We start from the raw sequence: 22886 nt of genomic DNA, 5'->3' as shown, positions 1-22886 counted from the left end.
AGATTTTTGGATGTCTGGTTCATACAACTTTTCAACCAAATTTGGTCCGCTTTTAACATGGATGTTTACATATCTTCTGACTTGCAAATCACCAAATTCGTACATACTGGGCATGAAAACACAGTGACTATGGGTCACCATGCTCTCTGACCACTGCTGTATATATATGGTTATGGAGGAGGTTGTATGTGTTTGTGTTTGTGTGTGTGTGTGTGTGCACATCCAGAAGAAAGAAGCAGGAAGAAAATTTTAATTCCCTTGAAATGAATAAATTAATGATAATTTATTCTGCAACTACAAGAATTTCTACTAATGTAGGAATGACTCTACTGATTTTGAAAGTGTCCAAACAGAAATGTCAACATGTATAAAACAGAAAATGCAGAAAATGTCAAAGAGGGAGTATTGGATTCTCAGCTTGGATCAAATATGTGCTTTACATACCACTGTCGGAGAAAAGAAAATCCTCAAAAGGTCAACTTTTCAGTAGTTAAGAAAAGCTCTGTTCATTTTATGGCTTAGATCTCGAGACAAGACACAAACACTGATGACATGAAAGAATACTTTCCCTCAGGGCTGGCGTCATACTCGAGTGAAATCGTTGTAGCTTTTTCACTCGTTCACTTGTGTATGCGTGCATTCATACACTTACAGTACATAAAAACATTCACTTTCATTGCCCTGTCCTCTGACTTTCTGTTTCACTCTGGAGCACACAGAAAAACACAAGAACCCACAGTGTGACCACACTCCAGCACACACTCATGAGGCCTCCGCGTGCCACATGATGACTCGGTGCAACATGAGGCTGTCATTTTCTAACCAATCTATCTGTTAGTAATTAACTGTGTCATTGTTTATGGAGCGGCCAGTTATGGAAACACTGACTGTTTAGATCACCCAACAACTAGCACAGTTGCTTTCTGCAGCATCAATGCTGCCCCAAATCCTGTCATCATGGGACATCATGGCTGCTTGGGCAATCAACACACACCACCTGTTTGATGCCTACAAACATTAGGCGAACTTATTGCAATTTAAAAAAATGATTTTACTTTCATAGATTAAAGGTCATTTTGTTATTCTCAGTCACTGATTAATATAACGTAATGCAGATTAAATCAATTTGACTGAAGGCTAAATAGTTTTTCATTAAGATTCCTCTGTGTTTTGATTCCTCTTCCTGTTAGCAGTAAGATCAGTATGTGTGGAATAAATAAAAGAAACCCTGTGTATTTCAGCAGTTCTAACCACCATAATTATTATGTAATAGATTACAGACTCACTTATAAACCTGACTTTTGCCATTTGAACAGCCATTTCCCGAAATGAAAATAAATATTCCTTTTGTTGTCGTTTTTAACAAATTCCATGAGCGTCTGCTGGAACAAAAAGTAGGTTTACTGAGTGAAAATAAAATTAAATTCACACCATATGATAGTAAGTTACTATTTCTAGCAAAGTTATATTTTTTTGTGGAATTTATTGTCTTTTTCTGCCCCTTCCACTTTTCATCACACACAACAGCTTTGGTTCCATCCGCTGTTTGAGCCAAGATAACTTTTTTTATTAGTTGCACTCACACACCCAGTTTGTTTTCACAGGACTGTCACTTCTCGTTTTTGAGTTAGATAATTTTATTCTTTTTTCTGCCAACAAATGAAACAAGTAGAAGTTGATCACACTTAGCTTTTGTTACAGTGGTTTCATGTAAGTAAGAACACAAAAATAAAAAGTTCAGTATAAAAAAAGAATGTTGGTATTGCCCTCAAAGCCACTTGCGTAGGCCATAATGTAAAGACCTAATTAGATAATTGCATTCATCTTTAAGACTGCGTAGATTTAAGTCATTACATCACTTTACTGTACATCCGCAACATAAATATAGCATGTTATGATTACGTCTAAACCACGTAACTCTACACCCTCCTTACATTTCCTTACAGAGCGGAATGTATGTCCTCTAGTGACAACGTTAGTCATGCCATTGTGGCACTTGGCATACCACTGTGTGAGTGTGTGTGTTTGTGTGTGTGTGCGGTTCACTAGTATTCATGGCCTGACCCTGAGGTGATATTACTCACTCTGTGTGTGTGTGTGTGTGTGTGTGTTGGGGGTTCCTGAACCTTGGTCCACTATGACACAGCCCAGGCACAAACCCAAGACACACACACACAAACATTTAAAATGCATTCTCACCAGGGAGGTCGTGCTAAATGACGTGGGTAAACTATAACCTCCAGTTAGTGATTGTCAACAGATGCACTGAAACAAACTAGTGTAAGTCACGTTTCCTTTAAAAAAAACAAAAACCTCATTTGTGCCTTTGCTTATGTGAAAGACTCAATCTTTAAAAATGTATTCAGTTGTGTAGTTTATATCAGATTTCTGCAAATGCGGTTGATGTTTAGGTGAGTTTCCTTGAGAGTCCTACACACAAACATATACACACTTCCCACAATGCCTCTGACCTCTCAGTTTACCGGAACTGAGTCAGGGACAGAGGGGCAGTCAGAGGTTGTAAATTAGGAATTCCACATCTGAACCACACGACTCAGCTATTAGTGTTTCATGGAGCGTGAACATGTGTTCCTTTGCTCTTAAAATGCTCTTCCCAGTTAGCGAGTGTGCTTCTATTACACAAGCAGCCCCACTCGCTCTCTCTCTCTCTCTCTCTATCCCTCACAGACTGGGCCTACTTTTAGCCAATCACATCCAAATTTGTCTTGGATGAGATTGCAAATATCTGTGAGTGAAGTAAGTGTTATTTCAACACAAGGTTCCACTGTTCTTAATGCACAGCTGTCAAGGTAATAGGCATTACAAGACGTTGAGAGGTCAGGCAGTGAGCGCTCTGGTATGGAGATAAATGAGCTCATAGAGAGGTATCCACTTAAAAACCTGGACGACAGGACAAGGATTAATTGCTGACACTTGACATACAAGGGGATCATTAACTGGAAAATCCTCCTAAATCTTCTGTTTTATGTGTATTTTGGATACAGGTAGTAATTTTAGCTTTCAGACATGTTACAAAGTGCTGGAATCTGAACACCTACAGTACCTGGCTTACATTTGTTTTTAAAAAAAGCATCTCAGTTTGATTAAAATAACATTTTTGTTTATTTTTTGGTAATTTTTGCCTATATTAGATGAACCGAGAGAGAGATGCAACAAAGGCCCCAAGCCAAAGTTCACATATTGATGAGAGGTGGCAAACATTATGTGTCATTAGAAACTGCATTTGAATCATTTATATTTGAATTCATTTGAATTTCTCAATTTGAATAAAAGCATTAAAAAACTGAATTTGAATCATATAATTTGAATTTGTACTGTTTAACTTGAATAATTGCATTGAAAAACTGAATAGCATATTCTGACATTGAATTTATTAGTTTGGAGCTGAATTCCAATAAATTTGGAACTGAATATAATTAAATGAAATTGAATTCATGGGCTCTGAAACTGTATTTGATCCTAACTGAAAATTCAACTCTCTCTATATTTCCACATTTAGTTCTCGCAACTCAAATTCAGTTCTTGCAATTCAGTTTCAGTTTACTGAGACACACATCTGGTCATTGAGGATGCGCAACTGAATGCAGATTCACAGATTCATATGTATTATACATTTATACAAACCTGTGAATCGAGCTCTTGGTCATTCTTCAGCATGCTGAAAACTGATGGTGTTCAGTATCATCCAGAGAACTGAAGGGAATTCTTGTGCAATTTCAAAAATTTTCTCCGAAAAAGCAAGACATAAAACTACTGTTTTTACATAGAATGGGGAAAAACTTAATGCTTTCTAAATATCTAGCTCCCATTGGTCATTGATATCGTTGAGAGAAAATAGCCATTACAGTATGTGAAAAGGAACTCTGTGAATCTGGACTCGATTGCTCTTCCTCAACAACAAACAATATAATTCAAACAATATAAAAATGTCAAAGAGCATTGCTCAGAATTCTTCCAAAAACAGTGTGCAATTGCACCCAGCTGTAGAAAATCTCCTCGCATTCAGTGGTTGGAAAAATACAGTCAAACTAATCGTCATACATGTCATAGCCTGACAGCACATGCAGCACACAAAAAAGACGAGAAACATGATGACAATTGTTCGCATTTCATAATGTTTTTGTTTCGTTGCTAGTAAAGCATTTTCTTCTACAGCTTGCTGCCATATGACGATGACTGCTTTACTGTGGATGTCTTGGTTTGATGACGGAGGATTTGATTGGTAGTTTCTTCTTATTTATGCCCACCAAAACCGTATGACCAGTAAGAAGCAGGCCTAGAAATAGCAGGGACATCTGTGTGTGTGTGTGTGTGTGTGTGTGTGCGTAATAATGGAAAATTATTATCATATGTCATTTAGTGTGTCTGCGAAGGTGAAACGTACCCACTGGGATACTCGCCCTCCCCCTTTTTTTCCTCTGTATACCTCACCCGTCTGCCTCCCTGTGTGGCTCAAATGTCCACAGACCAGCCTGTTTCTGGACTCTCACAGAGAGAAAACTGCTCACCGTCCAACAGCTGAAAGATAATAAGCAAAATTACAGTGATGTGGACATGGGCTCTAAAAGATCCAAACGGTCAAAGTGACAAATAGAAAAAGAAAAATGTTAATCGATATATTGAGCAGATGCTTGCAAATGAATCTAACTTTACATGGTGACAGTTGTTAAGGTTCAAGGTTCAAATGCAAACTCTGTTCAAAACAGCTTATTTAATGCAGCTGAAATCAGGGTTTAGTCTGATGCAGTTGCTGAATGATCATGAATAAGTATAAAAATGTTCCATGTCTTTCCAAATATTTCACGACCTCCAAAACTCTTAGTGGCCTCTTGCTTCTCAGTGGCACTGTTGCTGGCTGTAGAAAGTGTAAACTTAGAGTGCTGCCTAAGGCAATATTACATAAATCAAAAGAGAGCTGCTTTTGTTGAATTTGGCCTCCGTGTTGACACTCCCAAACTAAAACTCTTTTTCTGTCTTTTCTTTTGGTCTTTCTTCCTTAATGACAGTTTGACACCACTTATAACAACCCTTTCTTCTCTTTTCCTGTTTGTGTGTGTGAATGTTATCTTCAGGTAACACCAGGCAGCAAGGCAGCCCTAGGTGACCTGTGTCCGGGCGACACCATCCTGGCTATCAACAGTGACAGCACGGAGCACATGACCCACATGGAGGCTCAAAACAAGATCAAAACCTGCAATCAGCAACTCACACTCAGCATCATCAGGTATGGAAATGTGAGACTGCCCTCACAAGAGAGAACTGCAGCTTCGGCCATTTGGTCAAACCCATAAAACAACCTACAGAATGTTCAGATTTTCCTGACAAGGAAGCTTTTGTGGTTATGCAAATAATGACTCTCGGTAGCAAAATAGCTTGTTGTTGTTATAGCACCACAAAACCACTAATGGAGGAGGTTGGTGCGAATCATTGGGCATATGAAGTCTTACTTTTACACCGGAGACCTTGATTTTCATCCAGTTTCCTACCAACAGCATTACTTTCTTTTAATAATGTTCTTTTAGTTGCCTTAACAACACCTAACCTGAACCATAGATGTGGCAGATCAGAAACAACATTTTGGAGGGCACTGACAATTAATCTTGGATTTGTTGGGACACATACACAAACACACACACACACACACACACACAAAGGGTTAAGTGTACATGTTTATACTCAAAATGTTACACATACTGTTTGAGATATGGGTATCTGAGATGATTTGCTAACTACATCATTAGAATGTCACTTAATCGCTTACAGACTTATGGGCGCTTGTTTCTCGTGACAAACTGTGTATTCTGCCCATTTTCCATAGAGGATGACCGATAGGAATTATGACGTTGAGAATAATTAGATTTCAGGAAATGATGAACATTAGTCACTTGGTAATCAGTCATCACTGCTTTGACCCTCAGCAGAGGCTCCTTATGGTTTTTGCTCTGACGCTCATTAAGTGAATTGAGTTGAAAAAGCTGACTGATTTTTATGACTAAGGTCATTTAGTGCCTCTAGTCCATGAACACATATTGTTTCTATTTCTGGTTGGTCTGCTCAGCTTGGCACAGTCGAGTCATACGGACAGATGACAGCTTTACAACAGTTTAAATGATCGACTCTCTGCTCCTATAGTGCGCTGTCAAAGTCAATGAGGCTTATGCATACAGTGAGTCACACTGTGGCCTTTAGAAATGGACTTCACAGGTCAATATTGTGCATTTTACCAGTTCATGAGGTGGAAAATTATCTTCCACTCTTCTGGTGCATCATTTTTAGAACTGGTATGTGATGACGGATGATTTGGCCTTAAAAGGAGGACAGGAGCAATGCGTTTCTGTTAACATAGCAGAACGGAAATTATCCGTCTAAAGAGTAAATGACAGAGAGAGAGGGAGGGCGATGGGGGATAACCAAGGAAAAAATTAAATGTCAGTTGATTCCCACATTTCTATTAGACGGTTTCTTAGGGTTGCCAGAGTACTGGAAAGTGCAGAGTGAATCTGGCAACCTCTGAATCCCATCCTCTCAGATGAAGAGCACTGTGTGGTTTCAACCTCAGTTACAAGTGACAACTGCCAACTGGTGCTTCAGCCGTCTCCTTTTAGGGCAGTAAACAACACAGCTTCTCTCTCATAATGGTTTGGAACATAACGTTGACTTGCAGATGCAGTGGAAATAAGAATCGCTTGCGGAGTAATCGGACCCGTCAGATAAGCAAAGATTCACACATGCAGGAAGTCTAAATTCAGACAGAGAAGCACTTTTTTCTCTCTAACTCTGTACTGTATTTGTGTTTTATAGTATGCACTCTTGCATGCAACAGCACCCTCCCCCCTCCCATCCCGTAGTAGAAACGCTCCATCCATATGTCAAGCTGAGCGACTGAGCGTTAAGTGGGTTGTCCACATAGGGATAGTAAATTTATTTAAAGATGCATAAAGTAGTATTCAGGGCAAAGTCTGGGGGGACTCCTCTACAGCTGCCGGATGCACAAAAAGGGCACCCCCACACTTAAATACTTGTATCCTAATGTTCCCAAATTCTGCTTAATTTTCCCCTTAAATAGTCAAAGTAGTTTTACACAGATTTCAGCGTGATACAAAGCAGGAGCACTTAAGAGTGATTGATACGCAGCTTTTATTTAGCTTCACAGTTATTCCTCATCTCCATGTTTCTATCTATTAATAGAGACTGATAAGTTCAAATCCAAGATGCCATTTTTTATGGTGACATCCAGATGGAAAATGGAAGATTTCCTTGCAGTTTTAGCAGGCATACAGTATTTGGTGTATTTGGAAACCCTGGGATCTTGACCCGAATCTCAACTAATGTTCTGACGCTTGCCAAAAAGGCTTTGGGTGGGGTTAAAGAGGTTAAACTCATTTTGGTCAGTGACATAGTGTCCTTACCTCATTCTTGATGTTTAAAACCTCTATATATATATTTATATGTATTTTGTCAATCAAAATTCATTTAATAGGCCTAACTTAAAATGCTAGTGAGTTAAATGTGAGTAGGCAAAATTTAAAACAAGCTATAAATGACTTTTCAATCATGTAACTACCTTTTTTAGTTGAAAATGCAAGCAACTTGATGCATGTTCATATAACAACACAGCAGAGCTGGTATGTGACCTTTCCTGAGTATATTGGTAAAATAATTACAGTGTGAACTGCCCTGCTGCTTGACAGGAGGAGGGAGGGTAAACTGGGCTGTAAAGTATACCCCCGCAGCCCCCGTAAGCAGGGGGGCCCCACGGTCCAAACAGCCCCCCCCCCCACCTGTCAACAACTTATGATAAGAATTTTTACAATTACACAGGGTGTACATCATAATATTATGCCAATATTGGCTCTTTTTCAGAGATAATATTGGCGTAAAAATGAAACAAATATTTCTAAATATCTTTGCTGGTCCAAAGTTTTCTTTGTTATATAAGTCATAGACTTTTGGTCCAATTGATACGTTAGGTGGCAAATTCGAATTAGTACAACTCAGTGACATCACCATAGTCAGAAAACAGAGCCACTTTGATAATGAAATGAAAATACCAAAGCGGTGCCCAAAAACAGAAAAATACAGAAAAATGCTGAATTTACTGCCAAACTGTGAAAATTATTTTTGGAACAGTAAATCCTGTCAGCTGTGAAGGTTTCGGGGGGGGTAACACCTTAGGTGAGCCTGGTCAGGTAAGGGTAATGCATTGTTGCTAACTTCGGGGCTAACCTCCTTTGATAGATGAGTATTTTCTTGGTCTTGAGGAGCTGCAGCATTTATTAACTGACAACTTACTGCTAAACTTTTCCTCTGCTGCGCTCACATCGCCGTCACTTTTTGCCGCTTACTCTCTGCACTTAACCACTCACTATGCTATGCTACAATCACACATATTATGCACTGCCCTATGCCTCAACGGAGCTACGCTACTCTTACCTTTCACGTAGATGTCCTTTGAAGAATGAAGGATGACTCAATACAACTCCACAGTAACACAGGATATTATTCTGCTCGCACAGTGTGCGAGTGAACATCATTAGTAACGCTTTGATATTAATGATGGTGTGAAATTTTAGCAGCAGCGCTGACAATTTTGCAGTGGCGGTGCGCCTCTGCTGGATGAATATAGGGGAAACACTGGATGCTGTAGTCCTATTGCTACGATGAACGTGTATTCACAATTTACGTAATCTTTGTTGCTCTGTTTGAGAACCTGATATAAAATAAAAATAATTTGGCCTTTAAAGAAAAGCTTGTTCTATTTATCTTCACAGTAAAGTTGTGTAACAATCAGAGTTGAGTGGGCAGGTGGGCTTTTTACAACAACTTTGATAATGAAATCCTGCACTCTGCGACAATGAGTAATGAGGAGGAGTCAAACACGGAGTACCCTGGACAGCTCCCACAATTATGGCCATCGCAGGATCAGCACCTTGTCAGCGGTTGTGACACTTTATAGTTTGTAATGTTAAAAAGCTCCAACAGTTTAAAATTTACAATTAACTCCATAATATGTGTCCAGTGTTCTTAAGTGGTCTGTTAAATTTCGTTGTGAGTTTGAAATGATAAGTATCCTCACTTTGAAAGATGTTAAAATTTGCCTGCTCTGTGCTGCAGGAAAGGGGCCCACTCAGGGTTAGCTGAGGGGGGACCTCACATGTTTACGTAACAGTAAGGCATGCCTGAGAGACAGGCATGCACCTTTGGCTCCAATGCATTGAGCTGAAACGACCTGCTGGTGAAGGGGATGGAAGATAGAGCAACAGGGATTCAAGAAAGAGAACATTTTAAAAATGGACATGAAGGTTTGGACTTATTCTGTAAAAAAAAGATATGATAGAAAATAATTAGAAGTGTTGAAAGACACAGGGGATGGCTGTCAGAAAGTAAGAAATATGAGAAAGAGAAAATGAGACAGGTAACAATGGTAGACAAAGAGAAAGAGAGAGATCAGAGGAGGGAAGTTGAAGCCAAGTAGACGAGCGGTGTATCAAGAGAGACCAAGTGAGAAATCCACATGGGCACTTTCTTTGCTTTGAATGCTGTTTTACAGCCAACATTTTCTGCTTTGTGCATTGCTGGAAATTCAATTACACAGACAAAGCAGTGAATCAGCTTTGTGAGTCTCTCTCCCTCACATAGAGGACATATAGTGCCACGAGTTTTGAAAGAATCTTTGAATATTCTCCTTGGTTATTATGGAGAAAGGAGATGAAGGGACTTCATTTTTACACATTCTCCAAGTTATTATATAAAGACTGTATATGGGCAAAGCATTTCTTTTCAACCTAGAGTTGATTAAAGCATTACATTTAGTATATTAAACACCCATGTATGGTAGGTTTTCCCCCAAGAAAAATGCTGCACAGGATGACGTGTTAATAAACAGCAACGGTCACTATGACTAAGCAGACAAATAAAATAGAGTCATCTACATACTGTAATCCCAAATTGGTCAACAGCAAAAAAAAAGAGGTCACTGTTTTGGCCACAGTGAAAGCTGCTGATTTAATCACCAAAATAAAACACAAATGTTAAATAGTAAAATGGATAAATGGAAAAGTCACAATAGAAAGGCAAATGTTGAGGGATCAGAATATTCAAAATCTGGAAAAGCTACTCAGAAATTCAATGAGCCGTTAAAAAACAGTGGTTCGGTTATACAGCCTTCATCTGCTGCCACATGGTAATGTATTTTCTGGTTGGTGACTAAAGTCCAAGCCCTGTTATTACTTATCCAGACAATGGAAGATGTCATGTTCATGTGTAACAGATGAGCACTTGTATTATTTACTGAAGGACATGTGAAATATGGGGTATTCAGCTTATTGAAAATACTAGTCTGATGTGGGTTACAGGAATAACTGAAGGATCTTTAATTACAACCAAAAATGGGAGTGACTTGGAGAACTCATGCTGAGCTGACACACTAGAAAATAATATTTTAGATGACAACAGTCCCTAGCCCCCATTAAACGACTACACCATAAACTACTCCAACAGTCACAGAGTCAAAGAGAAACAGTAGACCTGTAATTTTGTGTTGCTGCCGATGGACAAATATATGAGTCTACACGTCTGCTGTGAGCCAAAATTACAGTACGTTGGAAGCATGTGAGCTTGAGGTCTTGTGTAACGCAAGAATGTTTCTTTGTAATGTCTCCGCATTTATTACTTTCATAACCCCCATTTTTCATAACCCCTATTATGGAGCATTTTTAAGAGCGTTCTGTATCAGGGAGGGTTTCTGGTTAGGTGTCCCGGGAAGCTCATGAAAGCTGAATACGAAAATAAAGAGGCTTTGTGAAAATTGGGTTGGCAGCTGCAGTTGTTTGTGTGGAACACTGTCACTAATGGATCATTCAATGCTCATATTTTTAAATGTCATAATCTGCTTTCCAGAATTTATTTTTTGGTTGTGATTAACTGCTTTGTCTTGTCTACTTGGACTTCAGATAGTGATTTCTTACATTTTCCAAAATATGTTAAGACCTGGAGTTTTATGATTTACATGTAATCAAAACACATCTTGTAAGTGCATTACATCCTGACACTGAGGAGACTACAAACTCTGTTGCAGTTCAATATGATATCTTCCTGTAAAAATCTATAAGCAAAAAAGAAAATTAAGAAGGAAAGAAGGTACAGTAAGAGAAGGACAAGGAAATAGGAAAAAAAAGTAGACTGCGGTCAAAACTTTACCACAGCTTTCCATTTTCCATCTCTACTGATGCAGGCCTGTCAACGCTCCGCTGTGAGGTGAAACACCCTTGCTAAATTTTCTGTTAGTTCCTGGCATCGGTGATCAAACGGAGCTGTGTCGTCTTGCTGGCGGAGGAAAAATGGCTGCCACCTCTTCCACACACATTTTCCAAATTCACTATAATGTCACAGGACCTGGACAGACACACACAGGGCCGATATTGCAGTGTGTCATGTCTGCTTCACTCGAGCTGTATATCCTCAGACCTAAACAGAGTCTGTGAATACATGAACCAGCTGTGGAGGAAAACTTCTGCTCCAGCTCTTGAAATGCCTCCACTCTTCCATTTCCATTTCATTCTCTTTCTTTGACTTTCTCATCCCTGACTTCCCTTTTCCCTGACTTCTATATCTGCCTTCTCCCTCTCCAAACCTAAATCCTACTCTACTCATTCACTCTTTCTTCTTCTTTTTATATCTTCTCTTCTTCTTTCTCTCCTCCATCTCTTCCACCCTGCTTTCACCTCCCTGCAGTTTTCCTTCCTTCTGCCAGAGAAAGCCATGTGGTTGCAGAGGCCTGAGAGGCAGATGGCGGTTGGGATGTGTGTCAGGCTGTTCGGAAAGAGTCCTGCTGGGGTGGCAAGTTTAATGTGTTGAGAAATGAGTCATGAAGCCTGGGCTGTGTGTGTTTCTCTGAGTGCGTGTCTTGTTTGTGTATTTCAAAAAAAAAAAGAAACTTGTGAAGTAAGGACACCCCGCTGCCCTTCAATTTTACTTACTGTAGAAAAGAAAATTTAGGATTAGGTCCGGAATGAAGCTTGTAATACAGGTGGTTTAGAGGTTTAAGGATCACCCTGATACAGAAACTTTCAGAAACAAAATCCTTATGAGTCAGAATAATCCACAGTCTTCCCTAATAGTTTTCATTGGAGCAACTTTCTGCTGAATTAATTAATTCATTTGCTTCCATTTTATCAGAGTTGCAGCAGAAGATTGAAAAGTAGATATTCTCAAAACCTCGGTACAGAAAACCAAAGCACTAACCATCAGTTTAAAAAGAAAAGTTTTTTTTTTTTGTGAATTTTGTGAACTGAACCTTTAAGTGCAAGGAATGAATGACATCAGTGTAAGGAGCAAATTACAAATGTATGTGTTTCATTTTGTATTTCTGTACTTGTAGTTTGTTTTTCTTTACCACAAGTTGACTGGAAACCTTGGAAGAATGTTACAACAGCAGTGGTTAAAGGGGACATAACATGCTTTTTGTGGTTTTCCGTTATTTTTATGCTGCTATGTTGTTGGATGTCTATGTTAAACATGGTCAAAGTTCCAAAACATGAAGTGAACGTATGTAAAAATATTCCTTGTAAGTCAAAAGCCCAGCCTGCTCTGAACACTTTATAATGCAATTGTAGCCTCTACTTTATCCTTGTGGTGACATCAGAATGTTTGCACATGCTCACAAATGGTCGTCTGTTCAGCAGCCTTTGTTGCTAATGTTGTTTCATGGGTTGTTCACGTTGTCCCGTCTCATATTTCGGATCGGATTTAGGCACAGACATGTTTCAAAGTTTCCATTTAGAGTTAAGAATGAGAAAAAGAAATTAAATCTCACTACTACTCTTTGTTTACGTAGCTTCTGGAAGTTAACTAACCACAGTGGGCTTATTGGGAGCTGGGTCTTAAAGAGACAGGAGCTAAAACAGCCTGTTTAGGACAGAGGCTGAACTGAGGGGCTGCATTAAGAGCCAGTATGAGATAATTAGAAGGAGTTTTTTGAACTTTAAATCATGCAAAAATATTCCAGTAAAGCCCCAGACTATAAATAAAGACCTGGAAATGTTCATGATACATTGCCTTTAAGTAAAGTATATGTCAAAAGGTTCACCTGCTTACCTTTTTGTTTCTGAGCTTTTAACCACATCTCACAGTCTTCATCAGTGAATGGAACTGACTCTGGTGTCATTACGTGACCACAGTGTGAAACATCAAGTTGATGTATATTGGGCGTTTCACACATTTTCAGGTGAGAGGTTTTGCAGAATAGTTTTAGGTTAAGGTAGGGGTTAAGATTAAACATGTAGTAGGGAGGGTTAAGACTAGAATCAGGGGTTTCGGTTAAGTCTAATGAGTGCATATCTGACCCCTGCTGAGGGAAGAAATACAAATCTGATCATGATTAGGAGAGGAAAATCAAACACAAACACAGGGCAAATGATTCATAAGGAATCACAAAAAACCGGCAGAGAAAATGACAGAGTCAGACCGCTCCGATGGAGGATTTGCCCCTGCTGTCTCGCTTTGACTCTACGACCTGTGACTCACAGCTGAGGAATTATGCACGAGGCTGCATGGGACCAAAGGAACACAGGACTCCAGCTGGGACAATGAAAAAAAAAAACGCCAAAGGAACCAACTCACACACATGCCTCTCCATTACCAGCACTGCTGCCTTCTCCTCCTTCATCCCTTCATCTCTTCATTCCTCTCACGCTCTCCCAAGGTCTCTTTTTTGTGGTTGTTATTAACGCAACATCAATAGAGTTTCAGAGGCTGTGCTGCAGAAGAAGGAGGAGGGTGGGGGCACCACAAAGCTCCCTCCCTGCTTCCCTCTTGGGTTGATCTTGTCATCACCCAGATGCAGATTTTTCCAAGTGACCCCCTCAGGTCTGCTGACAAGACCACCATAATTGCTCTTTTAAAGGATCATCTCCATCTACTCACAGAGGAGAAAACATTTAACCTCATCTCACGTTACCAAATAACATAGGAACCACTCGTGTGGTGTCTGATGAATGATAGGGCTGAAAACCAGCCTTGTCTTTTTTCAGATGGGTTTGACAGAGCGAGGCTACGAGGGAAGACTCTCGGTGAACCCTGAAATGTTCCGTGATAAGCCACATCTTAATTTGAGGGCACTTAGTTTTCAGCCGTCTGTCTCACGCTCCTCCTTGAACATGGTGATCCTGTGCAGCCAAAGTAAACTCCTCCACCGCTCCAAAAACCAGATCACCCCAATCAGGAAATTAAACCTGGCAGGGGGAGGTCAGGCAAGGGAAAATATGACCAAAGGAAAGAATAGGAAAGTCGTCTTGATGACCTGAGAATTTCTTTCTCTGATGTGCTTTTTCTATGTGTTGTCTTGTCTTTTTTTCTCTCTTTTTGTCTCTGATCCATCCATATTCAGAAGTCTTCTGTGGCTAACTTTTATAGCCTTGCTCTTTCCGTTTATAATTCTTACAAAACTTTTATGGCTTTTGCTGTCAATAATTTCAGATTTTTGCTTGTAAATGTGCCTCATGAATGAAGACTATCAAACAAATCGTGGCGATTTGAAAACAAAAACCAAGCAACTTAATATATTAGTTACCAAAATGATAACATGTGGACTCTCCATATTTCAGAAATAAGCTCCTCATGTGTTGCCCCTTTACACTCTTTTCTTTCTCTTTCACTTTTCTTTCCATTTCTCTGTATTCCATCTTGTTTGACATTGATGTATACAGTTAAAAGCAACCTGGTGTGTTGAAAGCAAAGACAACACTTTAGGAATGAACCTGGGACTATTCACCCCTTTCCTATTTATCATTTTGAATCCGTATTGAGAGACAGAGCACACAGATCTGCTGTGACGATCCGTCTTCTCAGAGCACTCCTCGACGTAGCAGCTAGACAGAGGAGGTAGCAATGAAGACAAGATAATGTCACTCAGTCTGCAACTGGATTTTAATAGAAAACATCTAGGTCTGTATAACCTCACAGATCATTGTGATCTGGTTTATAAATCATCAAATTTGAAAAAGGTATTTGCAGACTAGGAAGGGATTTACTTCTCATGGTAGAGTCATCCTCGGATCAGAGAAAGAAACAAAACAAACAAAGAAGAAAAGAAGTGAATCAGGGAGAGAAAGAAGAAAGAAAAGTTACAGAGATTATCAACAGATTGATGAATGCGTAGCAGCAGTTTGTCTGATGTGGACAGTAGGATCCTGATCCTTCCCAGACATCCTGAGTAATCCCTCACACATTGACTCAATACTAGAAGATCAACTAACAGAAAATAACAATATAGTTCATTGTCCTGGTATGCAGCAGATTGTTTCTGTCTGCTGTGGCCAGTTATGTTACATTACATTTCAGATGTTTTGAAAGAGTTTCAATTCTGGAAGAAATATTAAAGCTAGAACATGTGTATTGCTCAATATTTGAAATGTGGCATTACATCCAGTTGGAGGCATGATGCCTCATAATTCAAAGGGGAATAGTTTTTCAAATTTCAAGTATGCAAAGGACATCTCTGTTCCAACTGACCTTCAGTAAAATGAGCACAACAGTATAATGCTGCAAATCCCAAGTTGGTCTGTCTCTGTTTCCTCTCACGCCTCTGCATTCACATCTTCATTATTATGGATGGACGATAAATTCCATGTTTCTGTCTTGCAATTCCAAAATGTCAATTCAAATAGGCCACTTCAGACTGAACTTTCACTCTTTTCAATGGGCTGTTTGTGTGGTAACCATCGAAACCAAACAATCTGAAAACATGAAGGCTTTCTGTCCCAGGATTGTGAAGGAATTGGCGGAGGGGAGCGATAGGGGGGGGGGGGGGTCATCCTACGCAGTAGCTGTTGCTCGTCCACCAGACACTCGGCGCCTCATAAGAGCGTCCTTGATAGCAACACCTCCGTGGTTCATTTCTGAAGCATTGCCTCAGCTCAACCAACGCCGTGCCAGCTGCAGCCTGATGACCTCACCTCTTTAGACGTCAAGTCTCCCCACTGTGGGGCTGACAAATGCACTCACGCGCGCACAGTCATCATTTTCACGTCTATGTAGATGATGGTGTGAATAAATGGAGGGTAGGTCAGTGAAGAGAAGCACACACACACTCACACAAAAACACATGCTGTCCTTTAGTTACTCCGTGTGATGTCCCAGTGTTACCCTTTTAGATGTTGGATGGATTCCCATTTAGCAGCCAACACCATGGCAACAAAAACCTGCCAGCCCAATGAAGCAAAGAATCCCTTTGATCTTTTTTTTTTATATCTTCTCCTTCATTTTTCTTCTTTTATATCTTTTTCAACATATGACTTGAAAGTGAAACATTATGCCAAGTGATACTGTTAGGGATGAATCAGGGATGTTTTATTAGCCTGAGGAATAAATGGGACCTTTGCATTTTATTTTCTGCCTTTTTAAAGGATGAAATACAGTTTGTGGACCCCAGCTTATGCATGCACAGTAGGCCCCTACAACGGTGCTGTAAATAATGTATTTTATCATGGCTGCCAGTCAGTAAGTCATATTCTCTCTTGTAAGTAAATACAACTGGAGTCAATTAGTGGTAATCCAAACAGTGGGGGAGTGCTCAGATATCAGGTATTCAGTTATCACTTCTTTTGAAAAATCCATGGCCATCCCAAAATGCATTCTGTTCTTCCAAAAACCGGTTAGCTCATATGGTGGAGTTATGATGTGATGATGACTTCTTCGTACCAGTGGGAGGAAGCCAGAACGTAGCTTTGTTCCATTCCTAATGTAAAAACCTGCCAAATGTGTAAATCCATATCCACACACACATACATAGCACTCACTCATGCAAAGCTACCAGTGCAGTGTATGATTTGTTAACTGCAGCTATGTGAGTGTTTTGGCACATAGAGGGGATGTGCACCACTAATATTAGACAGCAGTTAGTGGGATATCATGTGATGCTAAAGTCATCATCTTCCCCAGTTTACAGTCATTTTAAGAGTATTAAAATAAATAGCGTCTTTACTTTCACTCTTTTCTGTTTCTTTTCAAACATTCACACTTGGAAATAATTACACTTAATACACTGGAACTTCTGTCAGCAGAGAAAAATTCATACTTCTCAGCAGAAATGACTGCATGTTTCAACACTCGGGTGCTTGATGACACAAGATTTACCTGACTCCCTCTCTCTTTCTCTCATGGGTGTTGTCTTTCAGGTCGGGATCAGGAGACAGAGTGTGGTCGCCAACAGTTAGTGAAGATGGCAAGACAAGCCCTTACATGGAGCCTGACTCACACCAGGTAACCACTGTTTACTCAAGATTTACCAAAGCACAAGTCACAGGGAGTTTTTTTTTTTTAGATTGACATTCACACCCACTGGGATGCTGTCAGAACAGCTTGAACTTCTAATTCTGCCAACACAGAGTTTCACAGTTAGTATTTTTGGTCAGGCTTGGTTTGAAAAATACTTTTAAAATTACTCACCAGCCCACAAATGAAAGCAAGAACTGATGAGTGAAATCAGATGGTGAAGCCTTTGGTTGGCTCTAGGACCTCCATGTTATATAATTGTCTGTCTTTAGCCTAATGGTGAGACAGGTAGGTCACATATATCAAAAAACAATAATAACACTGGGCTAATGTAACTAATCTTAGTTTCCATACCTAATGTCTTTTGATTATGTTGATGTGAACATGTGTGATGATATGAATTTAAGTAGCTAAAAGATAGATGGATGGAGGGAAATAAAGTTAAAATGTAGACAATGGCATACTAAAATTCTACACCGAAAAACAGGATAATTATCACAAAAAAATATGATTAACATTACATAATGATGAGACTTTCATGTACACAATCAGCACAGTATTAGTCAAAACTCAATTTGCACTGAAATCCATGAAATTGGAGTAAAGGCCAGTATAAAATGGATGTACAGTAAGCTCATGCAGTACATTGTCAATTAACAATGACATATGGTATGTCATATCCTGTTTAAGGGTCCTTGATCAAACATTTATAATTTCAAAATTCTTCTTCTTTTCCTCACCACTAGTGGTGTTTAGACATGCAGATATATCCACCAATGGATATCGCCCCCCCAGCACAATGAAGGTTAATAGAATTTCATTAATACATCTCAGAGTATTGAAAATGACATTTGAAAACCCCAACAGAAATGTTCTACTCCAAAAATAACGTCCCGATTACCCAGGATAATCTTCACACCTCAGTCCCAAAACTGTCTGTGGAGATTTCACAACCAGACCACATAAAAATTAAATTATCTCTGTGGCTTGATGCCGGTGGGGTAATGCTGCGTTCATGTCACATGGGATAGATGGGAAAAATGGGACACATTTCCCATGTTTACGACTTGCGAGCATTGTATACACTCATCATACAGTGAGTGTGTAAATTGTGTAGTTACAGATAATCTGACAGTTGGGAGAAACAGCCTCTATTAGTCATATTTCTGGCTGTTTTTGAACAGATTAAAGCAGGTGTGGACAAACTGTCTAAACCATTTCAGTCTATTTGCAAATTTTATGTGTGTATTTGTGTGTAATGTCAGATTTAATTACCTTGAACCATTGACAATGGTGGTTATGTAGCCATTTTGGCACCCGTTTTGTTGATACTTTTGAAAGTGTTTCTGACAAATGAGAGATATCGTAGCTGTCAGAAATTCCCAATGACTCCAACTCGGAATTACAGGTCGGAGCTTAATGTGAATGGCTTTTCCCACTCAGCTGTTCGTAATTACGGTTTGAACGACATAATTTGATCTGGCCTTAAAAGAGCTGGCTCAAAAAGCTTAAAAGAGCCAGCTTTACTGTTATATGATGTGTATTTTACGGTAGACATGACATGGACGAGCACTTCTATGAACCTCCTCAATAGCTGACCCAGCAGTGTAGTTCTTTGGTCAGATTTATGTTAAAATGAGTTAATTCTGGCACCTAGTACTTTGAAATCTACTGCTTTGGATTAGGATCCTTTGCTACCTACCACATCAGCCACAAGAGAGGATAATTCACATCTGGGGCCATAACTTAAAAGTAGAGTTCGCTGGGTGTGAGACCCAAGTCTTCCCAATCTGTTTATATCATAAACAGGATCCATGGAAACAGGCACAACACTAGATCTGTAAATTGCATGTTCACTGTCATTCACATGATTATAAATGAGATAATGCGTCCCACTGTTCACTGGAAGGGTTTTGAAATAGTGTCTTGATTGTTCTCCAGTTGTACGAGCTGCCAAAAGGATATTCAAGGCATGATGAACTCTAGCAGATGATCTTTTCCAAGTTTTCCGGTGCTGGCAGGCCAACAGGTTTCTAAGCATGGAGTGAATAAGAGGTGTGTGTGTGTGTGTGTGTGCACTCACACATATGCTGTGAGTATGGAGATTGTGTGACTGAAACGGACAGACAATGAGCATATTGTAGCTCAGACATGTGAGAGCTGTCCATTTGTCAAGTATTGGTTATTGTCGTGGTAGTTTTAAGACTGAGTCGAGACTGATCTGTGTGTCTCAGCCCTAGCTGTGGCAGCAGCAGGGTATCCTTGTCTAAAAAGGGTGGAACAATCACACAAAGAGCGGAAGCGAAATCTATCTGTCCACTCATCAATGGGAGCTTAACACCTTAGAGGAAAGTATTGTTTTCAGTGGTGGAGACAAAAGTGAAAGGAGCCTTAGTGTGTAATGTGATTCATCAGGGTTGCTTGTGGTCGTGGGATCAGAATTCTCATCAGATGATTTCTCTTTCCAGTAATAAGGGTGTAAGCAGCTTCCTGTGGGACTATTACTCTGAAATAACCTGACAGTATATTGATGTTTTAGGCTGATACATTTTGTGTTATAAACCCAAATTAAGCTTTCCAGTCAAAAATGTGCTTTGCTTCTTGTTACTTGACTTGGATGTTTGACATGCACTGTACAGAATGTTTTATGTGCAGAGTTTGACAGTAGAAGGCTGTTTTCACAGTTATCTGCTGAAAGTGGAAAGTTTCTCTGAGCTCACCTCATATTTTGTGACATCACAACTAGTTTGGAGCCAAACGTGTTCCATCTTGAAGTCTCCAGGGCTGAGAATGGACTTTTCAGTGAAGTTGGACGCATCTTTTACCTAGCAGCAAACTTATATTTGGATAGCCATAGATTCTGGATTTTGAGGGAGATGAGGAAGGATTTCATTTTAAGGATTTTAATGAGGTAATTGAGCTTTTTTGTGAATCATTTAAATATCAGACACAAATTATTATTAAAAGCAGAATATTTTTATGTATCTTAAAACATATCTGGAGGGGATTGTTGCCTACATTGTATTGTATTTTACACCATGGCAACAGAAATTACTGGTTTCTGATTGGCTGTCAGGTGACCATTAAAACTGTATAACAGAGCATATCAAACAGAGATTCTATAGTTTAACCACTGTTAAGAGTCAGTGCACAAGGTGTATCTGTGGGTAAACCTCAATTATTTATTGGTCTGTTTTTTTTCTTTTTTTTATATTAATTAATTTTATCTTCTGGCTAAATTTTACAATGCTTCAGTTTGATGCTGCATTACCAGAAAATAGCTCACTGAAACAGACCTAACCATACAATTACTAGCTACAAATAAGCTTCAAAAATGGATGCTGATTTGAACACAGCTTACTGTGTTTTCCTTTGGTAAGTGACCATGGTGGTATAGACTCAGAGGTATCCTGATACATATATAAAAATAATGGACTAATGATGGAAAAATAAAATAACTGACAATCAAGAAGAAAGTTTCCCTGTTTTGTGTGTTGGTGCAATATTTTATGAATGGATGAACCTGCAGATATTAATACTGGACAGTAAATGCGCTGCAACAGTCTTTATCTCACAATCTCAGCTCCAGAAAGGATCTTGCTTTGATTAACATGAGGAAATACCCAAACTGACCGAGAGGAACCATCAGCCAAAACAGTCTATACAAACACAGACACGCATGACAGGAGGGCTTTGCATGTGGGTAATACGAGAGTAGCAAATCTACCTCTCTCGTGCTCTTTTCTCTCCGACTCTCCCCCCTTTGCCTCCCTCTGTATCTCTGTAACATCTTATCCAGTCCTTCCTCTCTCCCTCACTAAAGTCTAAAAATGTTCCCTGGCGTCTCATTTAATGAAGTGAACCTGGACGGCTGGAAACCACCAAGTCAGGGCCACTTTAGCGTCACGCTGAGGTGGATTCTTCTTAGCATGAGAAGAGAAAACATCCGCTCCCTGGGGTCACATAAAAGACCATGGCTCTCTCTTTGTTTCCTGCTGTATTCAGATACAGCTGGAAGGGGTACTCTGACATATAACAATGCAGATTGTTCCTCAGACACATTGGAAACAATATACACACCGGAGCCTGTCTCACACTGGCCGAACAAATCCAAACTGTACTGTGTGATATCATTGGCCCACAGTTAGTCTGTAACAATAACAATGATGAGCCAATTTGGACAACATGAGCAAAAATTAACTGAATCGAATTGCTGGATGGGAAGGACAGCACGTTTTCTGATTGTGCTGGAAAAGTTTTGAAGCAATATGTCTGTCAATGGCTTGACTGGCAACAGAATGTTTGCTCCTTAGGACTGCAGCTGAAGCAGTACCCTTAATACAGTATCAGGATGAAAACTGAAAACAAAGACGCCACACCAAGACACTTCAGCTTACTGTAAAACTTATTCTCCTGTGGAAAATCATGCCACATTTTTCCGGCGTATGCACACAAATTCATTGGTGTCTGCACACTGCAGATTGACTCCATTGACTAAGAATGAGACAAAAAAAGAGACAAATCCTATGATGGCATCCTTTAGGACATTCTGCATTTAGCATCTCCCTTTTTATTCATAGACTGCTTGTTTTTGATCAGCTGGCTATGCTGGAAATTCCAGTCTCACTTGTGGGAATTAGCTACTGAGCAGGAAGTGACACATGGAAGCTATGAGGTGTTTCCTTTCACGTTGGGAACATTGGAGCTTCTCATAAAAGTCGATGAGGAAATACTGTATTTTTGGATAAAAGTAAGTGTATGACTCTATACTGTTTATGTTCCTGTTTTTGCAGAGTGTTTCTTTTCACTTTGGGGAATTTGATGGGACTGAATGATGTGTTTCCAAAGAACTGTGCTCATGTTTTGGCAGGACTGCCCGCAGACTACCGGATGTCATACACAACTCCTTGAAGCCAAAATAATTTGATAAAGAGGTGTGGTGAGGATGAGATAATGATGAGGTGTCATAAGTAGAACAGCATGAAGTGCATTGTGTAGCTTTGACAACCAAATTTTGACTGAAGCTCCACTGTGTTTTTCATGGGAATCAGATGTTAAGGCAATATATCATCAAGCTGAAAGAAGTGTATTGAATTATGAGTATCACTGAATGAATCAATAGCATGGAAGTTCTGCTCATGACTGAAAGAGCTGCTCTACACTACCTGCTGTGAGAGGTTTTTTTATGCCGTCATTCAGTTGCTATAATTTGCTCTTGACCTTATTTGAGACAACCTGATAGTTAGTCTTGTATTTTCATCAGCAGTCTTCAAATGTAAGCAATCCAATACTCAAATCATCATTATCACTTACATCAGGTTTCAAGAGATGTCGGTAGAACCTTTTTTTCACAGGCCTCTTCATTTTATACTAATTTGTAGGTACTGAATGGTTCATTTTTAGGACATTTTACGGAAAGGTACAATTTGGTACAAATTATAAGAAAAATGGAAAAAAGTGAAGTTTCCATTTCAGTTTGCTCTTGTAATTTGGTTGTAAATGGGAAATGAGTTTTTGAGAAATAAGCTAATATGCCAATGCAAAGTATTTTCTGAGTCTAGTTTATTACAAATTTTTAGCAAATTAACAACTAC

General features: G+C 39.5%; 1 protein-coding gene across 1 annotated transcript in view; it reads left to right on the top strand.

Annotated features, from left to right (window-relative positions):
• pdlim4 (PDZ and LIM domain 4) overlaps positions 1 to 22886 on the top strand; it is a 47906-nt gene that overhangs the window by 5641 nt on the left and 19379 nt on the right. Inside the window, exons 2-3 of the mRNA XM_042431881.1 lie at positions 5094 to 5245; positions 17196 to 17280. Coding sequence (XP_042287815.1) covers positions 5094 to 5245; positions 17196 to 17280 — 237 coding nt within the window. The remainder of the gene's footprint in view (positions 1 to 5093; positions 5246 to 17195; positions 17281 to 22886) is intronic.

This window comes from Thunnus maccoyii, chromosome 13, assembly GCF_910596095.1.
Source record: "Thunnus maccoyii chromosome 13, fThuMac1.1, whole genome shotgun sequence".
Taxonomy (NCBI): domain Eukaryota; kingdom Metazoa; phylum Chordata; class Actinopteri; order Scombriformes; family Scombridae; genus Thunnus; species Thunnus maccoyii.
The sequence above is the reverse complement of the archived record's forward strand: the minus strand, read 5'-3'. Positions and strand labels throughout refer to the sequence as shown.